This window comes from Ixodes scapularis, unplaced genomic scaffold, assembly GCF_016920785.2.
Source record: "Ixodes scapularis isolate PalLabHiFi unplaced genomic scaffold, ASM1692078v2 PGA_scaffold3__209_contigs__length_174095766, whole genome shotgun sequence".
In the NCBI taxonomy this organism is placed as follows: Eukaryota; Metazoa; Arthropoda; class Arachnida; order Ixodida; family Ixodidae; genus Ixodes; species Ixodes scapularis.
In genome coordinates, this window is record NW_024609868.1 from 73044091 (window position 1) to 73061750 (window position 17660).

General features: G+C 46.3%; 2 protein-coding genes across 2 annotated transcripts; one reads left to right on the forward strand and one right to left on the reverse strand.

Annotated features, from left to right (window-relative positions):
• Positions 1-175: 175 nt before the first annotated feature.
• LOC8042232 (endonuclease G, mitochondrial) lies at positions 176-5979 on the forward strand. The gene is made up of 4 exons (XM_029990446.3): positions 176-802; positions 3333-3445; positions 4358-4538; positions 4958-5979. Exons 1-4 carry the CDS (start codon positions 308-310, stop codon positions 5045-5047), a joined length of 879 nt encoding a protein of 292 aa, XP_029846306.1. The 5' UTR covers positions 176-307; the 3' UTR covers positions 5048-5979.
• On the reverse strand, positions 4895-17541 carry LOC115328980 (putative methyltransferase C9orf114 homolog). The gene is made up of 8 exons (XM_029990443.3): positions 17361-17541; positions 17170-17200; positions 16874-17082; positions 15585-15655; positions 14104-14389; positions 12214-12476; positions 10377-10530; positions 4895-5181 (listed from the first exon to the last, which is right to left on the reverse strand). Exons 1-8 carry the CDS (start codon positions 17406-17408, stop codon positions 5110-5112), a joined length of 1134 nt encoding a protein of 377 aa, XP_029846303.2. The 5' UTR covers positions 17409-17541; the 3' UTR covers positions 4895-5109.
• Between the last annotated feature and the right edge of the window lie 119 nt (positions 17542-17660).

A 17660-nucleotide genomic window follows, 5' to 3' on the forward strand; every position in this document is an offset into this window, starting at 1 on the left:
CATTCATATACTCAGAGATGTCAATAATCGTCAACATGACGAAACGGTTGTATATTTATACATATAATACTGAGGCGCGCGTTTTCTCGGAACACAATAATTTCGTCTATAAGCCGCCCCATGGGCACTTTCTTCTGCGGTTTAGAGCGCAGTATTTGAACTGAGCTGACAACACTGTGGACTCCGACTGAGCCCGCTGGTGTGTCAGCTGTGGTCGTGAGTTGTGAGTTCAACGCCTCGTGCGAGCGTACTTCATCTCGTGGCATCGTCTTGTGTCGTTTTTTTTTTGGCATACTTTTCTAAAATAATGACTTTACTTCATCGGCGGGGGGTACAGCTAATTGCGGCCGCCGTTGCGGGTTGGTGCGGCTGCCGAACGTACGATCACATTGCGGCGAAGAACAGACTCCACGCTGCGACATTGCTCCCGAGCACGAGCATCGTGCCGACCGAACCGGCGGCCACCTCGAGCCGCCCGTCTCAAATCATGCGCTTCGGTTTCCCGGGTACGGACTCAGTCCGTTTCCTGGACGACTACGTTTTGTCCTACGACCGTAGAAACAGGACGGCTCACTGGGTGTTCGAACACCTCACCAAGGAGAGCTTGCAAAAGAACGACAAAGTGGACAGGTCCAAGTGCACCTTCGTCGAAGACACCGAGGTGCATCCGTACTTCCAGGCGCGAAACTCCGACTACAAGGGCAGCGGATTTGACCGGGGACATTTGGCCGCAGCGGGCAACCATCGGAAGTGTCAGCGCGACGTAGACCAGACATTCCTGCTTAGTAACATGGCTCCGCAGGCGAGTTGTGCTCTTTTTTTTTTTTTTTTTTTTCCCCATTCGACAGATTAATTTGTTTCGGTTTACGTTCCTGTAGTGTTCGTTCGATGCATAGGACTTTTCAATAAAATTACTCGTCAGTATATACCTTTTTTTTCTTTTTGCATGATCCGTGTTTGCTTGCTTTTAGTCAAGAGTAGAAAGTTATATTTACTATCTCTCTGTCTCTGTCTCTCTCTCTGCATCCACCTGCTTACTCCATTAAATTATTAGTTTGATTACAAGACAATCATCCCATAGCTATTTAGTCTGCTTCGTGCACAGGGGTTGCAGTGATGTGGGAGCACCAAGCTCTGATTAGCTCTGATTGGAAGGATAGTAGGTAGACCTCAGGGCATTAAGGTGTACCCACTATCCTTCTAATCTGAGCCAATCAGAGCTCGCCGTTCTGACACATCACCTTAACCCCTGCACAAGCAGATGCGCTCTGCATTGACTGTGGCACTCAGAGGTGATGTAAAGGCCCCTTCACACTCTTGCAACCAAGTATGACGTAGAGAGACGAAACCTGTTGAAACCTCTTAAAATTGCTTGGGACGAGAGAACAGACTGACACACTGGCGCCATCTATGTGGTGACCCTGGAACTGCACTTTACAAGAGAAGGTTTTGCGGGATTTCCGAGGTCAAATGTGCGTAATACCTAGAAGAAAAGCTTGTTTATAACCTCGCCATATGGCGTCCAGTGAATACCTTCAATAATGAGATCTGGGGGGGGCAGAGCCCCCCCTCGGGCCATGATTCTTACTGAGACGCTGTTTACGTGCCATGTAACAAGCTTCTAGTAGTGGCATGTAAACAAAAGAATGCTCACGTTGCCTTTATTGACAAAATACATGGAAAATGGAATCCCAGCGTGCTTTCGTTAGCTTCAATCTCCAGTTCTGGTGAGAAGGTAATGCCACGTCGATCACTTTTACATCTGCTTGGTCTGCTTCCACAGCAGCCTGTCATTTTGCGATGCCCCACCAGAAAAAAAAAAAAAAAAGATAAAACAATTAGAAGTTCATAAGAGGGTGCCTACTCCATCCGGAGCTGTTCCAAAAGTCTGTTTAGTAGCGACTCCGACGGAGTTGCCCGAACCAGAGTCATGGAGTTGCAACTTAACGCGCCCAATGAAGCGATAGATGATTCAGTTGTCCGCAAAGGGCCGCATGTGTCAGAAAATATTAGTTGGCAAGTCGTTAATAAAAATTAGAAAAAGCACTGGACCAAGAGCACTGCTGTTACAATGATAGCTGAAGAAGATATACAAACACTGTAAAATGTACCCCCTAAAATGAACTACTGATAATTGCCGGTGTAAAAAAAATTGTGCGGAAAAGCCCCCCCCCCCCCCCCCCCCCTGGGAAAATGGATAGTCTACGCCGCTGGTGTGGAATACATGTTCTGGAAGCACTGTGGAAGTTAACATATACAATGTAGTATACTTGTTAGCGTTCTCCACCAAGTCACATTCAGGACTAAGTAACTCCACGACGGAGTCATACTACCGCAAACTGGTGCTGCTTCTTGGAGGCCGATGACGTGGCGGCATTCCAATAGAGCTTCGCAGATCCCCACCAGGTGCAATCTTAAAAGCTGTTCATTCGTTTTAAAATTAGTTTTCTTGACTATCTGCCGGCAACCCAGAAACAATAGTCTAGAGTCTAGACTAGTGTTTCTGGGCTGCCACCAAAACATAGACCATACATAAACAAAGAAATAAGAACACACATTTCATTTCTGGAGCCAGTATTTCAACCAACTTTCACAGTGAAAAAAAAAGTTTTGTGCAAACTATACTGTCTGGAGACTTCAGATGGAATGCTATCTGCAGTAAGCCTTCATGCCCAGCTCTAAACAAAGGAACCTAACCTATATAGCTAACGCTCTTGTTGTCTGAACAGTCATTCCACCTTTGACTAAAAACCCCAAGACTGGGACAAGAAGAGACGGAAAACGCAAAGTTTCATTTGAGACTTCGTGTTTTCCGTCCCTTCTCGTCCCAGTCTCGGGGTTTTTAGTAAAATGTTTAACCACCACCAGCTCGTTTGCCCCCTAACCTTTTGTTCACTCATTGCACCTGCCATTTGTATCTGGAACTGCTCCTGAAATTCTAGTCGATAACGTTCAGCAGTGGTTCTCTAATGGGGTTCTGCAGACCCAAACCCCTTTTTTTCTCAAGTTTTTTGTTGCTTTTGGCTAGGTGGCGCAAGCTGCCGCCCATTATGAAGGGTACAACCGTTACTATCTATCCATCCATTCATCCTTTTACTTGATGCTTCTCCTGTAAAGGATGCCCTTTTCACGCGCAATTAGTTGTCTTGTTTTCTAACCTACCCCTCCCTTCCACCTCCCCCACTAGCATGGGGACCCTCATCACTTAGGCAGGTCCCCAACACACCCATGCTTGAGAACCACTACCCTTCAGTATCAGGTCATTGTACTGAGGACATCTTGCGACACGTGTGTTCCGATAACAATTAAATGATCAACCACCTCTTTTTCAGGTTGGAAAGGGGTTCAACCGAGACTCTTGGAACAGATTAGAAAAGCATGTCCGCCACATGACAAATAAATACAAGAATGTCTATGTCTGCACAGGACCCCTGTACCTGCCAAGGTGAGTTGTGTCAAAAGACAGCATTTTGTCAGCAATCCCCGTGTCTTGTGTATAGACCCTTTCCTTTGCAAATGCCTAGAGGCGGTGCTCCAGTCTTTGTTGTTCCAGCGGACTTCCGGTTCATAAAAAGAATGAACAAAACCCACCTTAACACCACTACTTGAAACATCAATGAGACATTTAACCACCAATAGACCAATCTCACCAGCTAGTTTGAGTACGCCACTGCTGTCGCCATGCATCGTGGGAACTGTAATCTTCCTGCACGTGCGACAACCACGCTGAAGGTCTGTGCGAGCAGAGCACAAGAAAGACGGTACAAGTTGTCTTGGGGGGTGCCTACCTCTTGTGAACTACAGTTATGGCGGTGTCACGTATGCGTGGAACGCTTAGCGAGATTGGTCTATTCTCCAGGTGAATGCCAAAAGAACCAAGAAGCGCGAGATGTGCTCAAATTTTTCAAAAATTCTTGTCAACTGATTTGTCTCCTCTAAGACGTTAAATCGTACAGCCAGAGGTCCTCGCTAAATCTCCAACTTTGTTGTTCGTGTAGCATTTACGCTTTCCAGCACTGGTGACATAAGCTAGCTTGACAGGCTTGCAAATACGGAGCGACCGGAAGTTGCTTGGGATGCAAGCAGCAGTTTTGTAAACAGTAAAAGTGTCTATACTGTTTCCCCTTGCAATGGACTGTGGATAACACTACAAGCCAACAGAGCCAATCGAATTCCGTGAAAGTGTCGTGTGACTTTTGGGGTGAGGGAGGGGGGGGGGCGCACAGCAACATGTGGTGCGTCTAGTCACATGGTATGTGGCTGGATTGGTTGGATTGGCTCGTAGCATCTGCTGCTGTTCATCTCAAGGTGAAATGGAGTATAGTGTCTTGTATGTTCCTCTCCTTCCTCCAACCAGAGTGGAAAGTGACGGAAAAAAGTATGTCAAGTACCAGGTGATCGGAGCCAACCACGTGGCAGTCCCAACACACTTCTTTAAAGTCGTTGTTGCCGAAACCGAAAATGCTGAATTCGATTTGGAGGCCTATGTCATGCCGAATGCTGTTATTGATGATGCCACTCCCCTCAAATCCTTCTTGGTAAGTTCTCTCAAAAGACCCTTAACATTATTGTCAAAGGAGCTCCAGCATGACTGCGTGCCATGAAACAAGCGTCTCTTGTTCATTCCTTCAAATTAAATATTTCTTCCTCTATCCTCGACCCTGTAAGAGATGCGGCTGTACGAAATATAAAATTTCAAGTGATGATGATGATGATCATGATGCAAGAAAACTGGACCTTCCAGGTCCAGTTCTCTTGCATCATGAATACTGTCCTTAAGATTAAGTTTATCTAAATACAGGGACGCTGGAAAGTTTATGACTTAACAGTGATGGACAAATCTGTGCGAAAGCAAGCACATCACTTTAAAAGTGATACTATAAACTGCAAAGACTCGCGAGTCGGGTGAATCTTTATTTATTTATAACGGACAAATAAAATTGTCCATTTGTTCCAGGTTCCAGTGGAAACCATAGAAAGGGCATCGGGGCTTCTTCTTTTCGACAAAATTGCCAAGGACAGGCTACGAAGAATCAATGGACGTTGATGACGGCAGCATTTTTAGGACACCGAGGAAGCGGAGGGCCAACAAGGACCTTCACATCCCCTTCATGCAGGACTTCCACTCTGTGCAGCGCTGATTTTCGGCCTCAAGACTGACAAGGATATCAGTACGGCCTCCTGCAAGATTTGAAACCATACTTTTTAAAAAGTAAAACTTGCTACACTTTTTTTATTATCTTCTGACCCCCAAGCATTTCATTATCCCCACTAGCTCGGGTTCCTCCATCATTTTAAGATGTTCTTAAGAGCCGCAAAAAAAAGAACACCTTTGAGGTGTGACGCGCGCATACATAGAAAAATTGAATTTGTAAATACTGTTAAAACTTTAGGTGTAATTTTTTATGAACATATATCATGAGACTCCTATATTCAAAATCTTACACTTGAACTCTCTAATATCGTAGGTATTCTATATAAACATCGTTATGTTACCATGTAGCGTTAAACACTGAATTTATAGAGCATCGTTCAATTCTCCTATGTTCTATTGTCACCTAGTGTGGGTAACAACGACCAGTACAAACGTCAACAAACTTTTTTTTATTGCAGAAGAAAGCAATTTGAGGCATAAAGTAATAAAAATACCAGAATATTACAAATACAAGCTTGCAATACCTAGTATATGCGGCATCCCTGAAATGTTTTGACCCCCCATGACCGCGGTTTTTTAGACTAAGTGTTAAAAATATGGTATATGGGGTATGTAGCGCCGGATCCTTGAGAGTACCTCGTCCTAGGACAAACTATGGGCTTCAAATGCTACAGTATACACTGCCAACTGTACTAAACGTTTTAAACTTTTTAAAAGGCCGAAATGCTTGTATTGATACAGCTAACAAGAAAACAATACGGAAAATGTGCACCTCTCATTTTTTAAATTTTCTTCTGCATGGCACTGCCCGTTTCTTTCAGTCTTTAAAATGTTGTGTTGACTTTTTCCCGCCTGTCAATCTGCCCTTAGGGGGCAGGGGCTTCGTTAGGCTGCACCTTTTGCAGCTTTTTTTTCCCTGTCTCAGGCACCCATATGTATAATGGGAGTAAATAAATGAATTGAAATGAAAATGCCTTTCAAAGCGTGCATTACAGGGTGGGTGGGAAGTCGCTAGATGGTTTTAAGTGGCCGCAATTTTATCACGAACACACAGACTTACATAGAGAAATGTATGGTTCCCAGGACTATGGGAATATCTGTGGTACACTACATTTCCATGTACGAACCCGCATTGCTATCCAGGCGCTGCAAAGCTTCACAAATTGTCATCAATTTAGCTGCGAAACGAAATCTTGAGAAACATTTCCTAACGCAGCATTCCTCTACCATCTGCAACAGGCCCACTCGCTTCCAGAAGACCTGCTGCTAGCGGTGCAAAACAAAAAGTGTGGAAAGAAACTGTGTGCCACGACACGCTCCAAATACGCAAACTAAGATACCGGAAAGATGAGAGGAGCTGCATCGCAATGCGCACTTCTGCACCGCTAGCATTATCATCACTAGCATGAACATTCTTAATCCCTTCGTGTCTGCATAACAATTAAAATTCCCTCACATTCTCGTACACACTGTGCCTCGTGTCCTCAGTTGCAACTATTGGATAGGTATTGTCAGCGTTAGTCTTATCATTCTAATTGGTATTTTGCACTGCGCGAATGTACCACAGTTTTTATGCATTTTGATTATTGAGTGGCGAGTTGTTTTTTTGCCCATGTGCGTTGTGCAATATCATAATTCGCTACATATTAAATTTCAAATTCAAACATATGTGGTATTAATCCACTTAGGTAATTTTTTTTAAATACTTCTTCTAACATTCATTTCTCTGTTGAAATGCTGATCTACATTGATTTATCTAGTAGTTCTTTGTTTATAATAACTATTTCTTTTTTCCAGCCCTCGAGAATGCGACAGATTGCGAATCGGGCCGCTTAGCCAGAAAGTTTGGAGACCTCTGGTGTACACTGTGATAGCGCACACAAAAGAAGACAAGTGCCATGACGGTGCACTTTTGGTTCTGCTTGGTTAGCTTCGTCAGCTCGTGGCCTTGGCTGTGCTCTTACTTACAGTGAAAAGCAGTGTATAGTGACCTCGTGCTCATCCTGTATATCTATCTTACAATTTGTGTACGCTGGTCTAGAAAGTTGCAACGCAGTCTGCTAGAGCTGTATGTGACTGTAGCAAGCGGAAAACCATTTCGTAAGTTTTAAAGCAAAAAAAAAAATTTTTGCACAGCCCTCAGGAATTTAATTTGGGGCCTCTGCGTGCGAGTTAGGTGCGTTGCCACTTGGCCACGCACGCGGCAATGTGCAGAGAGCATAAACCTTGCTGTGCTTTGCGCAGAATAAACATACCGTAGAAGAAAAAAAAGTTGGGGCTCCAATCCCCGCTGTGAAGGTCATTTGCCAACGAAGCTGTGGTATCACCTGCAACGACTGCCCACTGCACCATACCAAATGATTGGTTGAAAGAAAAGTACATGCACTGCACCAAAACTTTTCCAAGTCAGCCAACCACCGAGCAAGGGTCATACATTGATCTAACGTTAGCTAAGAATCTCTCTACAGTGAGAACGGAAAACCTCACCATGTACCACAGTGATCACAAAGCAGTCATAAATGTTGTTTCAAAATAAAAGTTTTGCTACAGTGCATTTACTTTTCTTTCGTAAATCATTTGATATAGTGCAGTGGACAATCGTTGCGAGTGATACCACAACTTCGCTGGCCAGCCACCTCCACAGTGTGGATTGGAGCCCCAACTTTTAGAGCGCAGCTCTTAGGCACCCGTTTCCGGCTTAAGCGGCGTCGGCGTAATTGCGCGGTGCATTATGGGAAATGTCCCATAATGCACCGCGCGGGGAGGAGGGGGAGCGGAGGAGGAGAGAGAAGAGGAAGAGAAGGGGAAGACGGAAGGGGGAGGAGGAGGAGTGGCAGGGAGGATGACGAGGTAAGGAGGAGGGACGAGGGGTATACCCTCCCCTCAGTACCCTTCCCTCCTCCTCCTCAAGAGCTGCACTCTAATTCAGTGTTACAGGGTGTTGTAAATGTCTTTCATTTTTTTACAAAGATTTAATTTTTAAACGCAACCACTTTCCAATTTCGCAGAGAAAATCAAATAAGTTCATTTCGTTGAAATGCCCATTCAAACAACTTTTCAGTGGTACGTTAAAAATCTGCAAGATTGCTGCCACGACCCTGGGAACTGCGAATTGTTCATAAAGACATTTTTAGCACAGCACATCGTGAGACATTCATGCGGCGAATGCATTTCTGTTGTGACAGATTGGCTTCCGGCTTTTAGGGGCAAAGCTGCTTAGGGGCTAGCCATGTCCATATGTCCGTCCGATGTCCGGCATCGGGGGCTCGTGCACCTGCTCGTGAGGTCACGCACTCTTGAGTACGTGAGCATGTGCTCCCGCGCTCGTGTAGGGCGAAAAAAAGTGAGAGCCGTTTACAACTCCCTGTAACGCCGAATTAGAGCACAGCTCTTGAGGAGGAGGAGGGAAGGGTACTAGGAGGGGTGAAGTGACCTGGGGGGGTCACGTGACCTTGGGGGGTCGTAACCTTGAGGGGTCACGTGACGATGCGGATGATGTCAATAGTGACGTCACTGAGACTCCGATGACGTCATCAGCGATGATGACGATGACGATGCGGATGTCGGTGATGTCATCAATGACGTCACTGATGACGTCATCCGTGATGATGACAATGACGATGCGGATGCCGTTGACGTCATCAGTGACGTCACTGGTGACGTCATCAGTGATGATGACGATGCGGGTGAGGTCATCAGTGACGTCACTGATGATGTCATCAGTGATGATGACGACGATGCGGATGCCGGTGACGTCATCTGGGAGGTCACGTGACCTCGGCGGGGGGTCACGTGACCTCAGGGGGTCACGTGACCTTGGGATGACCTTGGGGGTCGTGTGACCTTGGGGTGACCTTGATTACGCCAACGGCGACGTTAACGGCGACGCCGCTCAAGCCGGGATTGGGCCCCCAAGAGCTGCGCTCTAAAACAACACCCACATCTCCACGTGGTGAATGATGTTGATTGGGGCGAAGCTCTGGTGGGGCTCGTCTGCGTAGACGGTGAGCCGCAGCATGCCGAGCCTTTCGTTTGTTTTCATCCATGTCAGAAAGAGAATGTGTGGTATGGAATGTGGTTATATACGCATTTGACCGCAGCGTGACATGGATGAAAACGAACGAAAGGAACGAAAGAAAAGAAAAAGGCTTAACTCGTATGCAAATGCAGCAAAGCCACCAGTCCTCAAACAATAGGGCACCGTTTGGCACAGGAGACAAGAGATGGTGCAAGCGGTCGCGTCGCCAACTGCCGCCAACGGACGAGCATACAGCGCCAAGAGCTGGCGTCAAATAGCAGATAATATTTTTGACTCAAAAACGGCGCGAGCTTTTTCGATGTCCGTTGTCAATGCGTGATTTTATCATGCTTACTAATAAAACTCATTGAATGGGAACATAATCGATTAAAAAATGGTTTGTCAAGTTATTTGGATTGTTTGTTGTTGTTTCTTTCGGGGTGATTATGTCGTCTGCTTTGCAGTTCCTTGTTGTTACAACGCCTGTTTTTGGTTCTGCAACTGTCGCCGCCTGCGGAACGCGCGCTGCTTTTCAGTCGAAACGATCGTCTGCTAAAGACGCCGGTCTCTCGGGGCCGTATAGCCGTATGCTCGTTCGTTGGCGGCAGTTGGCGTCGCGACTGCTTGCGCCATCTTTTGCCTCCTGTCCAAACGGCACCCTATTGTTTGAAGACCAGTGGCTTCGCTGCATTTCCATAGGAGTTAAGCCCTTTTTTTTTTTCCTTGGGCGATATTGTTTTTTGAAAATGTTATAGAAAAAAATGCACCACCTGTGGGCAACGTTGCACAAAATTGTAGCACGATAGGTGAAGAAACCGATCTTTGCGGTCCATTTAAAGAGCCTGGCCGCTATTTGAGACATCCTGTAGTTTGCACATAAAGTTTTCATGCGGAGCGCTCCTCAAAAAATGCCCTCTCCATTAGTGCACAAGAAAGCTTGCATCATACAGAAATCGCAATTAATATAGCCTGTCATTATCAAACTCCATTATGTTCCGTCATAATGAAAGATCTTCAACTGCGTTAGTGAGGCTTCGCTAGCACCATCGCCGGCTGACCCTGCATTTCGCTAAATATAGACCGAATGGCCCAAACCACCACTTTGCTTCAAAAACAAATCCCTCTAAGTCCGCACCTGTCGATAGTCCGAGTCTGAAAAATATGGTACTCCAGAAGCCGAGACTATGCAAGGTAAGGTCTGACCTCTGTGCGTATTGTCCGGGATCCTTGGGCAGGGCAGGTGTTGAGGTAGTGGCTGAAGAGGAAGGCAGGGTCCTCTACGTCGAGAGCCTCGTCAGACTCCAGGGCAGCCTCCAGGCCTTTCAAGCCTCCAAACACAACAATGGCATGCTTGAACCTGCGAGAGATGCCAATCCCTGGACTCTCTACCCGAGCCGTTCAAAACCGCTCGCAACATACTGTCGTAATAAGTCGGCAGAAAAATGTCTGTAACTGTGTGCGTTGAGAAAAGCGTGCATTATACAATGTCTGTAAAGCTCATTTCAGGGCTGGTGATGCTCTGCTTCCGGCATGGGGGGCAATGTTACGAAATGTGGATCATTTGGTGCTTCGGACAGGTGCTTATGCGTGTGCAAAGGCTGGTCTTGTTTGGACATGTCTTCTGGTGTGTTTACTACGGTTGATCAAACGCCATTTCACTGAAACATGTTTATCGAAGCTCAGTTTAGAAAACGCCGTTTATAGAAAAGGGGATGTTGTTTAACAAAAGGCTCCCCTACCTTCTGCATGTATCACTGGGGTGCTTGTTAACCCACCCGGTCGCCTCCGTTTATGCTACTTCGTGGCGACCAGTCAGTGCAGGCTCCTTACAAAAATGCTAACCCACCTGGCGCATGCATGCAAGCCGCTCATGGCGGCCGAATTCACTAGAACAGGACTCATCGCCATTTCTTTTTCTAAACTGGGTTTCTTCACAAAGGGACTTGATCAATTTGGGTCGTCAGTAAAACGGCGTTCGCTAAAACAAGCTTCTTTAAACCACGTGCCTCTGTCTTCTGACCTGTGTAGTACTACACTGTGCGACATTGTTGGCACAAACAAGCAATTGCCCGTTTGTTTTTTTTTTCTTCAAAAATGTCATCAAGGCGCGAGAGCATATATACATTATAAATCGTGGAAACAAAGGCACTACAAAATACTGAGCGAGTGCCCATCCAAAATTTGGAAACTATCTTGAAAAACTGGAGGATCTCAGTTGTCAAGTTCGAAAGCAAAAACGCAAAAAGGGGCACATAATAGGGTGGGCTTCACCACTTTGCACCTGGGTGGTTGGAGAAGTGGCTGACAAGGAGGAGCGCCTCATTTAGCTGGGCGGGTTCAGAAGTCTGGGGTAGAAGCTTAATGTGTGTCCTATTCCTAGTTTTCAAGCTTTTCAAAAATAGTGCGTGGCGCTTATTGTGACATCGGTGCATACTCGGCAGCTCACAGTAGCCTTGTTTCTATGCTCCTTGCAATCATTTGGCGCTCTTTTTTTTTTTTTATATGCGATAACACATTTTTATGTTGGACCCCCCTGAAAACTTCCGGTCATTTTATCAAAACGTTTGCACCTGTGTCGGAAGGGGAGGTAGACATGCCGTTTTCCCTTCTAATCGCGCACATGCCTGGGTCGCAACACACACTCACTGGATGTGCTGCAGTCTTTGCAATGCCTCAAAGGAGAAAGGATCAGCCCGATAAGGAGATAGCTGAACTGTTTGGCATGCCAAAGAGATGCCGGAAGAAAGAAAGCGACGAATGATTAGAGATAGACAGGCAAGGCAGGCTCCTTCTGGCACGACAGCCACGAGAAAAAACAAGAACCTTTATCGAACGAAAAAGTGCAGACATACGATGCTTAGTTGCCCGCCACAGGGTTGCTCATAACTTAATCAGCGAATTATGGAGAAGACAAACAATGCCGTCGCATACCAATGCAGTTTGCAGCGAAGCATCGCAGAAGCACGGCCCCGTTTTTTTAGTGTACCCGCCACTGCGATCTACCACCTTTGAGTGTTGCTCTCCGATCCCATCGTCGTACCTGCTCGGCAACTCCAGTGCGTCCACGGGGTCCCCCCGCTCTGAGGTGCCCAGGGTGAGGTCGTAGCCCCCCGGATGTGGGGCCTCGGCCAGCACCGCCCCGAGGCTGCGTGCCAGGCGCACCTCGTAGCCCCAGTAGAGGCCCCCCTCGGTACGCGGGCAAGATGGGGACACCGCCTGGCCCCTGCGCTTGCGACCGGGCTCCTCCGGTGCCATTTTGACCGTCACCCGCACCCCAGGCTGGAGGCAGCGGTCTATCTTCACCTGGGGGTTCGTTGCAATGGGCCGCTGTCGTTACGTGGAGTAGTCGGGCTCGCATTCATTGTAAACAATCACTGCAGCGTTTGTTTTAACAAATGAACTACTACCGTTTTGGATGTGAGTTTACAACTTCTCACTGAAGCGCTCAGTTATGTTAGAAGTTCTGTTAGGAGTTATGAACTCACGTTAATAACTTGGAAAAGAAGCACATGGAACCTAAACCTTGTCAGGCCAACGAAGTTTGGCCTTTTCTGCCAGTGGATACAGCATCTGTACATGCACATGCAAATAAAATTATTTTATTTGAAGTGAATAAATGAGAACTAAACTCATGCTGATCACGCTTGAGCATTCATTGTACACAATCATTGTAGCCTTCATTGTAATTAATAAACATGCATCCATAATAGCAATGAATGAAAGTCTTCAGCTCAAATTTGCCACACTCACATTCATTGTAATGAATAAACATAATCATAATAGAAATTAATGCAAGTCCTAAGCTTTTTTTGCGCTATTTTAATATGAATCCTAAGCTATATTTTTCACATACACCTTCACTGCACATATTAACGATTGCATTAATTTCAATAAGGGATGAACCCGCATACGTGACAGAAAGTAATGCAAATCCTAAGCCCGTATTGATAAACCCTCTGGATTGTTCACACATAATTATTGCTCGTATCACTCATATGTGCACACTGGGTAATACACACAACATCGGCACTCGTCTGCCTTCACTTTAACAAGTTAGCACCAAATACTAAATTTTTAGTGCCCAAAGTGGTGTTCCACATAATCATCCTACGGAAATAGTGTTCTGATGCAGCCTTTCAGCTATAAGAAAAATGTGAAAAATCAGTGATTGCACGTTTACACTAACTCTATCCTGCTCTGCAAGGTCAGATACAACTTGACTGTGAAAGCCTCCACGCCTGCTACTGAATTATTCCATTAATACGCAACTCCTGCAATACTTTGCAGCCTCCTTTCCTACTTAGCGGAGAGTATTAGTGCACCATTTACCCCACCTCACCCCTACTCCACATGGTGCAACGGCATTGCAATGCCATTGCACCAAAACTTCAGCTCCGTTATTGACACTCTCTTTCATGACCCTGCTACGGTGCAACCAACACTATGGTGCCATCATGTGCACTTTTATTTCTTTTCTTTATTTGTGCCTGCTGATTTCTTCTGCAGAGAGGGCAAAAAGGGTCAAGCCCGACAAGGCCTTGGCCCCCACTTGGCACATAACGGACACAATACAAAATAAGTACAGTCAAGCAAAAGTACACACTTACAGTATAAGCTGAAAGAACTGTTTTACTTAGTTCTGGCCATTCTGTAGAAAACTTCTTTTTCTATTTTGTTACAGAGTGCATGAAAAAGTGCCTTTCTGCTTGCGCTCCTGGCGTTCACTGTGCCATGGCGGCAGTTTGTCTTCGTTAGTTTCTTTAAATTTTTCCCACGAGCGCGTGCTGTTGGCATCGAGTGCTACAAAGGATGTCATCACCCTATACAGAAGGACACTGGGGCACCCAACCAACACCAATGCAAGCAAGCAAGGTCCATGTTGGTGCGTTCCCATACGAAAGCTATCGCTTTAAAATGAGCGTCGCCAGACCTCCTTCTCGAGCCCGCAGTTGACGAAGGAGCCGCTGCCCTCCTTGACGGGGAGCCTGGCCACCACACCCTCGCGGTACGGGCACTCCTCAGAGGCCCTCAGGTGGTGGGGGCAGTCGAGCGGGTTGAGCAGCCCGGCAAACTGCAGGTCCCGGTGGATGGGGAACAGATGCCTGCGCAGGTACTGGGGGCACTCGAGGTACTGCAACACTCGCGCCAGCTGCAGGGCCCCCTGGCCACGCTCGGAGACCCCCGAGAACTCGCCTTCTGTAGTGCTGCTCGTCTTACTGTGAGGAAAGGCCACCAACCAGACGGGCAGAGCGTGGCTGAAGGACCTCGGACGAGGCATTAATGATGTAATCGCACGATGGAGCTTTTCCCGGAAAGGGGATTAAGTGTCATCTAGTCTTGAGGTCACATGCATTTCACCAGGGATGTTTGCTAACCCTTCGAGCCCGTGTAGAGCCGCGGAGAATCTGCAGCCAGCTCTCAGAATATCCGTTGTCCCGTCGGAGTGATCAGTGGCTTTTCTTTTGGGAAAGGATTATAGTCAGCATTGTTAAGCTGTGGGGTGCCTTTTTTTTCTTTTATTGCCCTGCCCTTTGTTTGGTGAGCCCCCAACGGTTAGAAAACACATTCACAAAGAGAAAGACTGCAGCGACTCAACTATGTGCGACTCCGCCACGCAAGTGCAAGGTCGGATTTTCTGAATCGCCGCCTCCTTCTGGCGGCGTTTTTCCCTCGCAGCTGACATAAGCGGTTTTCTCCAAAGATAAAGATTAGTCGTGCAAATATGTCATTACAGGTGTTAAGATTTTTTATGGAAATATGGCTCGCAAGGGCCCAAAAATCGAGAAAAGTATCTGCAACTCAAAATATGGCTTTTTCTTCCGTAAGATCTGTTGGTCAAGAGGTGGCCACTTAGGAATTCCTCTGCTTTCTTGTCAGTTGCAATGATGACATGGAACTCTGAACAGTTGAGATCGAATAAGTCGTAGAAGGTGCGTCTTTATTGATCAAAAATTAATAAAATATCCCTAAACATTATTTTCGTTACCTCTGCAACACTGGAAGCAATGATTTATAAAGCTCCTAAAGCACAGTTGCTGGGGTTAGGAACCACTCCCTGAACACTTGACTTCAAGGTCCTCCACGGTGATCTCCTGGTTTCGATTTGACCCTGCTTGTTTTTCACAACTAACATACGACTGTGCAGCAAAAAGTTTGAATGATGTCGTGACACCATATTCTAAAGCTCCGCACAAAAAAGGTGACTATCCTTTGGAGTGTCGGAAGTATTTTTGCATGTTCCGAATTTGGCAACCGCGCAGTCAAACTAAAGAAAACATTACACTTATATTGTATTTGTTTAGTAACTTTCTGCTCCGATCAGCTCACTGTAAAAGAAGCAGATCAGCTTCATGTGAACACTCTCATCCCATAATACCATTCTTCTTGCAATAATTACTGAAGTATACTTGCCTAGTTGTTGAGCCATAGTCATCGTAGACAACAATCTCGTCCACACAGAACACGACGGCTGCTCTTGCGATCTGCAATCATCATTAATTTAATATTTCAAAATTTCTAACAAGCAGTGTTGTGATATTTATACAGTGTGAATTTAGTCTCTGGAAAAGGTGCTGTGTTGGCTTAAAACGAGCATGTTGATGTTTTGTGTTGTCCTCGTTCTTAATTGCCACCTTTTTATTCCCGCTCTAATAGACTAATCTCACCGGTCAGTTTCGTTACACCACCACTACCGGCGTATATCATGGGAACTGTAGTCTTTCTGCACGTGCAACAGCCCCGCTGGAGCTTAGCGCGAGCAAAGGGTGGCAAGAGCCATGTCGGGCACTGGTGCTATGGCGGCTATAGGGGTAAGTGTACCGAGCGCTCCACATTCTTGGTTAGTTCCACGTGCTGCCACTCTGTGACGACAAAAGTGGCACTGTGTCCGGTGCATTTCTGCTCGAAGGGGTGTGGCATGAAGCGTCTCCTCGGTACTTGTTGTGCACTGAAGTGTTGTGCATCAAAGTAAAATTTGGGGGTTTTACGTGCCAAACCTACGACGGGCATCTGGCACACCCCAGCGGAGGACTGAGGATTAATTTCGACCACCTGGGGATCTTTTGACGTGCAACCGAAAGCTCGGTTACACGGCGCCTTCTCCGCAATAAGCCTCCGTCATATTGCGGGCACCTCGGTCGGGATTCGAACCCGCCACCGGGGGATCCGTAGGCCGGCGCTCTCGCCTCGGAGCCGAAATGTTGTGCATGAGCGCGCACGGCACGAGAGCGTCTCATTACTCCACGTGCTCATATGCAGGATGCACTTCTATGTTGAGCCTCTTTGAGTGGAACCCCACTTGCTATGATGCCCTGTTTTTTCTAAAGCTAATGTCGCATTGCGTTAAGTCTGCATTTTTTTATTCTCACTCAGTATTTAACAGCACTTGCCGGCTACAATTGGTGGGGCCCTCTCGTTTATATTTGATAATCAAGAAGGACAACACCAGCTGCTTTGTGCCTCTCTGCAAGAGGTTATAAATCCGCAAGGTAAGGATTTAAAGTGTTATTATTATCTGTTCCCAAAAATACTAATCTTTCTGGAAATGTACGCGCTTTGATCGGAGGACAAAGAACAAGATAACAAAACACTGGGTATGTCTGTTCATCTTGATGTAGGCTGCCGACCACAACTTTATAAAACATGACTGAGCTATCCACCGACACCAGGCCACGTATGGTAAAAATATCTGCGATCGTCACCTGACCAGCCAGGTATGTCCGCAACTCGGCGTTCTGGGCGTTTTCCATGATTGAACCGGGCACCGCTATGCTTAGCGTGTATTTACGTCCCACTGGCTGGCTGTCATCCTGACTTGCTTTCTGCCCGTCCACGGATGTGTGAGTTTTATTCTTCTTTTCTAATTTCTTCAGTGTCCTCTCTTCTTTCCACTTCTGGCGCTGAAGTTTCTCTAAAGCAGAAAAAGATGGTACCACATCAACAAACCGCCTAGCTCGACAACTGGAGACTCCAAAACCAACAGCAGGGTGCGACTTACTTTCTAGGCGCCACCGTTTCCAATCGCATGTCTGCAACAGAGTGATAGTTCAATAAGGAATTACTAGCATATAAGTATGTGGCACATACCGCTCGCAATATGTTACTGCATGCTTGTAAAACGCCGCGTTCACTGCGAACATGTGTTGCTAGCGCATCTTCTGAGGTGAAGATGGAACTGTACAAACTTACCTCAATCTCTTTCGCTCCTTTTGGCCTGTCTTCTTTTTGTCGCTTCATTGCTGAGATAAAGGCCACCACTGATTTTATATTACTGTTATTTCTTGTTGGACAGACACATGGTCGATGAACGCACGCACCACATCAAAAACGGAACTCAAAATGCCTGATGGCCTCAGCGATGCTGGCAATCTAGATGAATCAGGGATGAATAGAGAAAAAAACCTTATAACTGGCTTAGTAAATGTAGTAAAGAAACAAAATACTTCTAATTAACGTTTTTATTGCTTTCACATGTACGTAAAACAATAT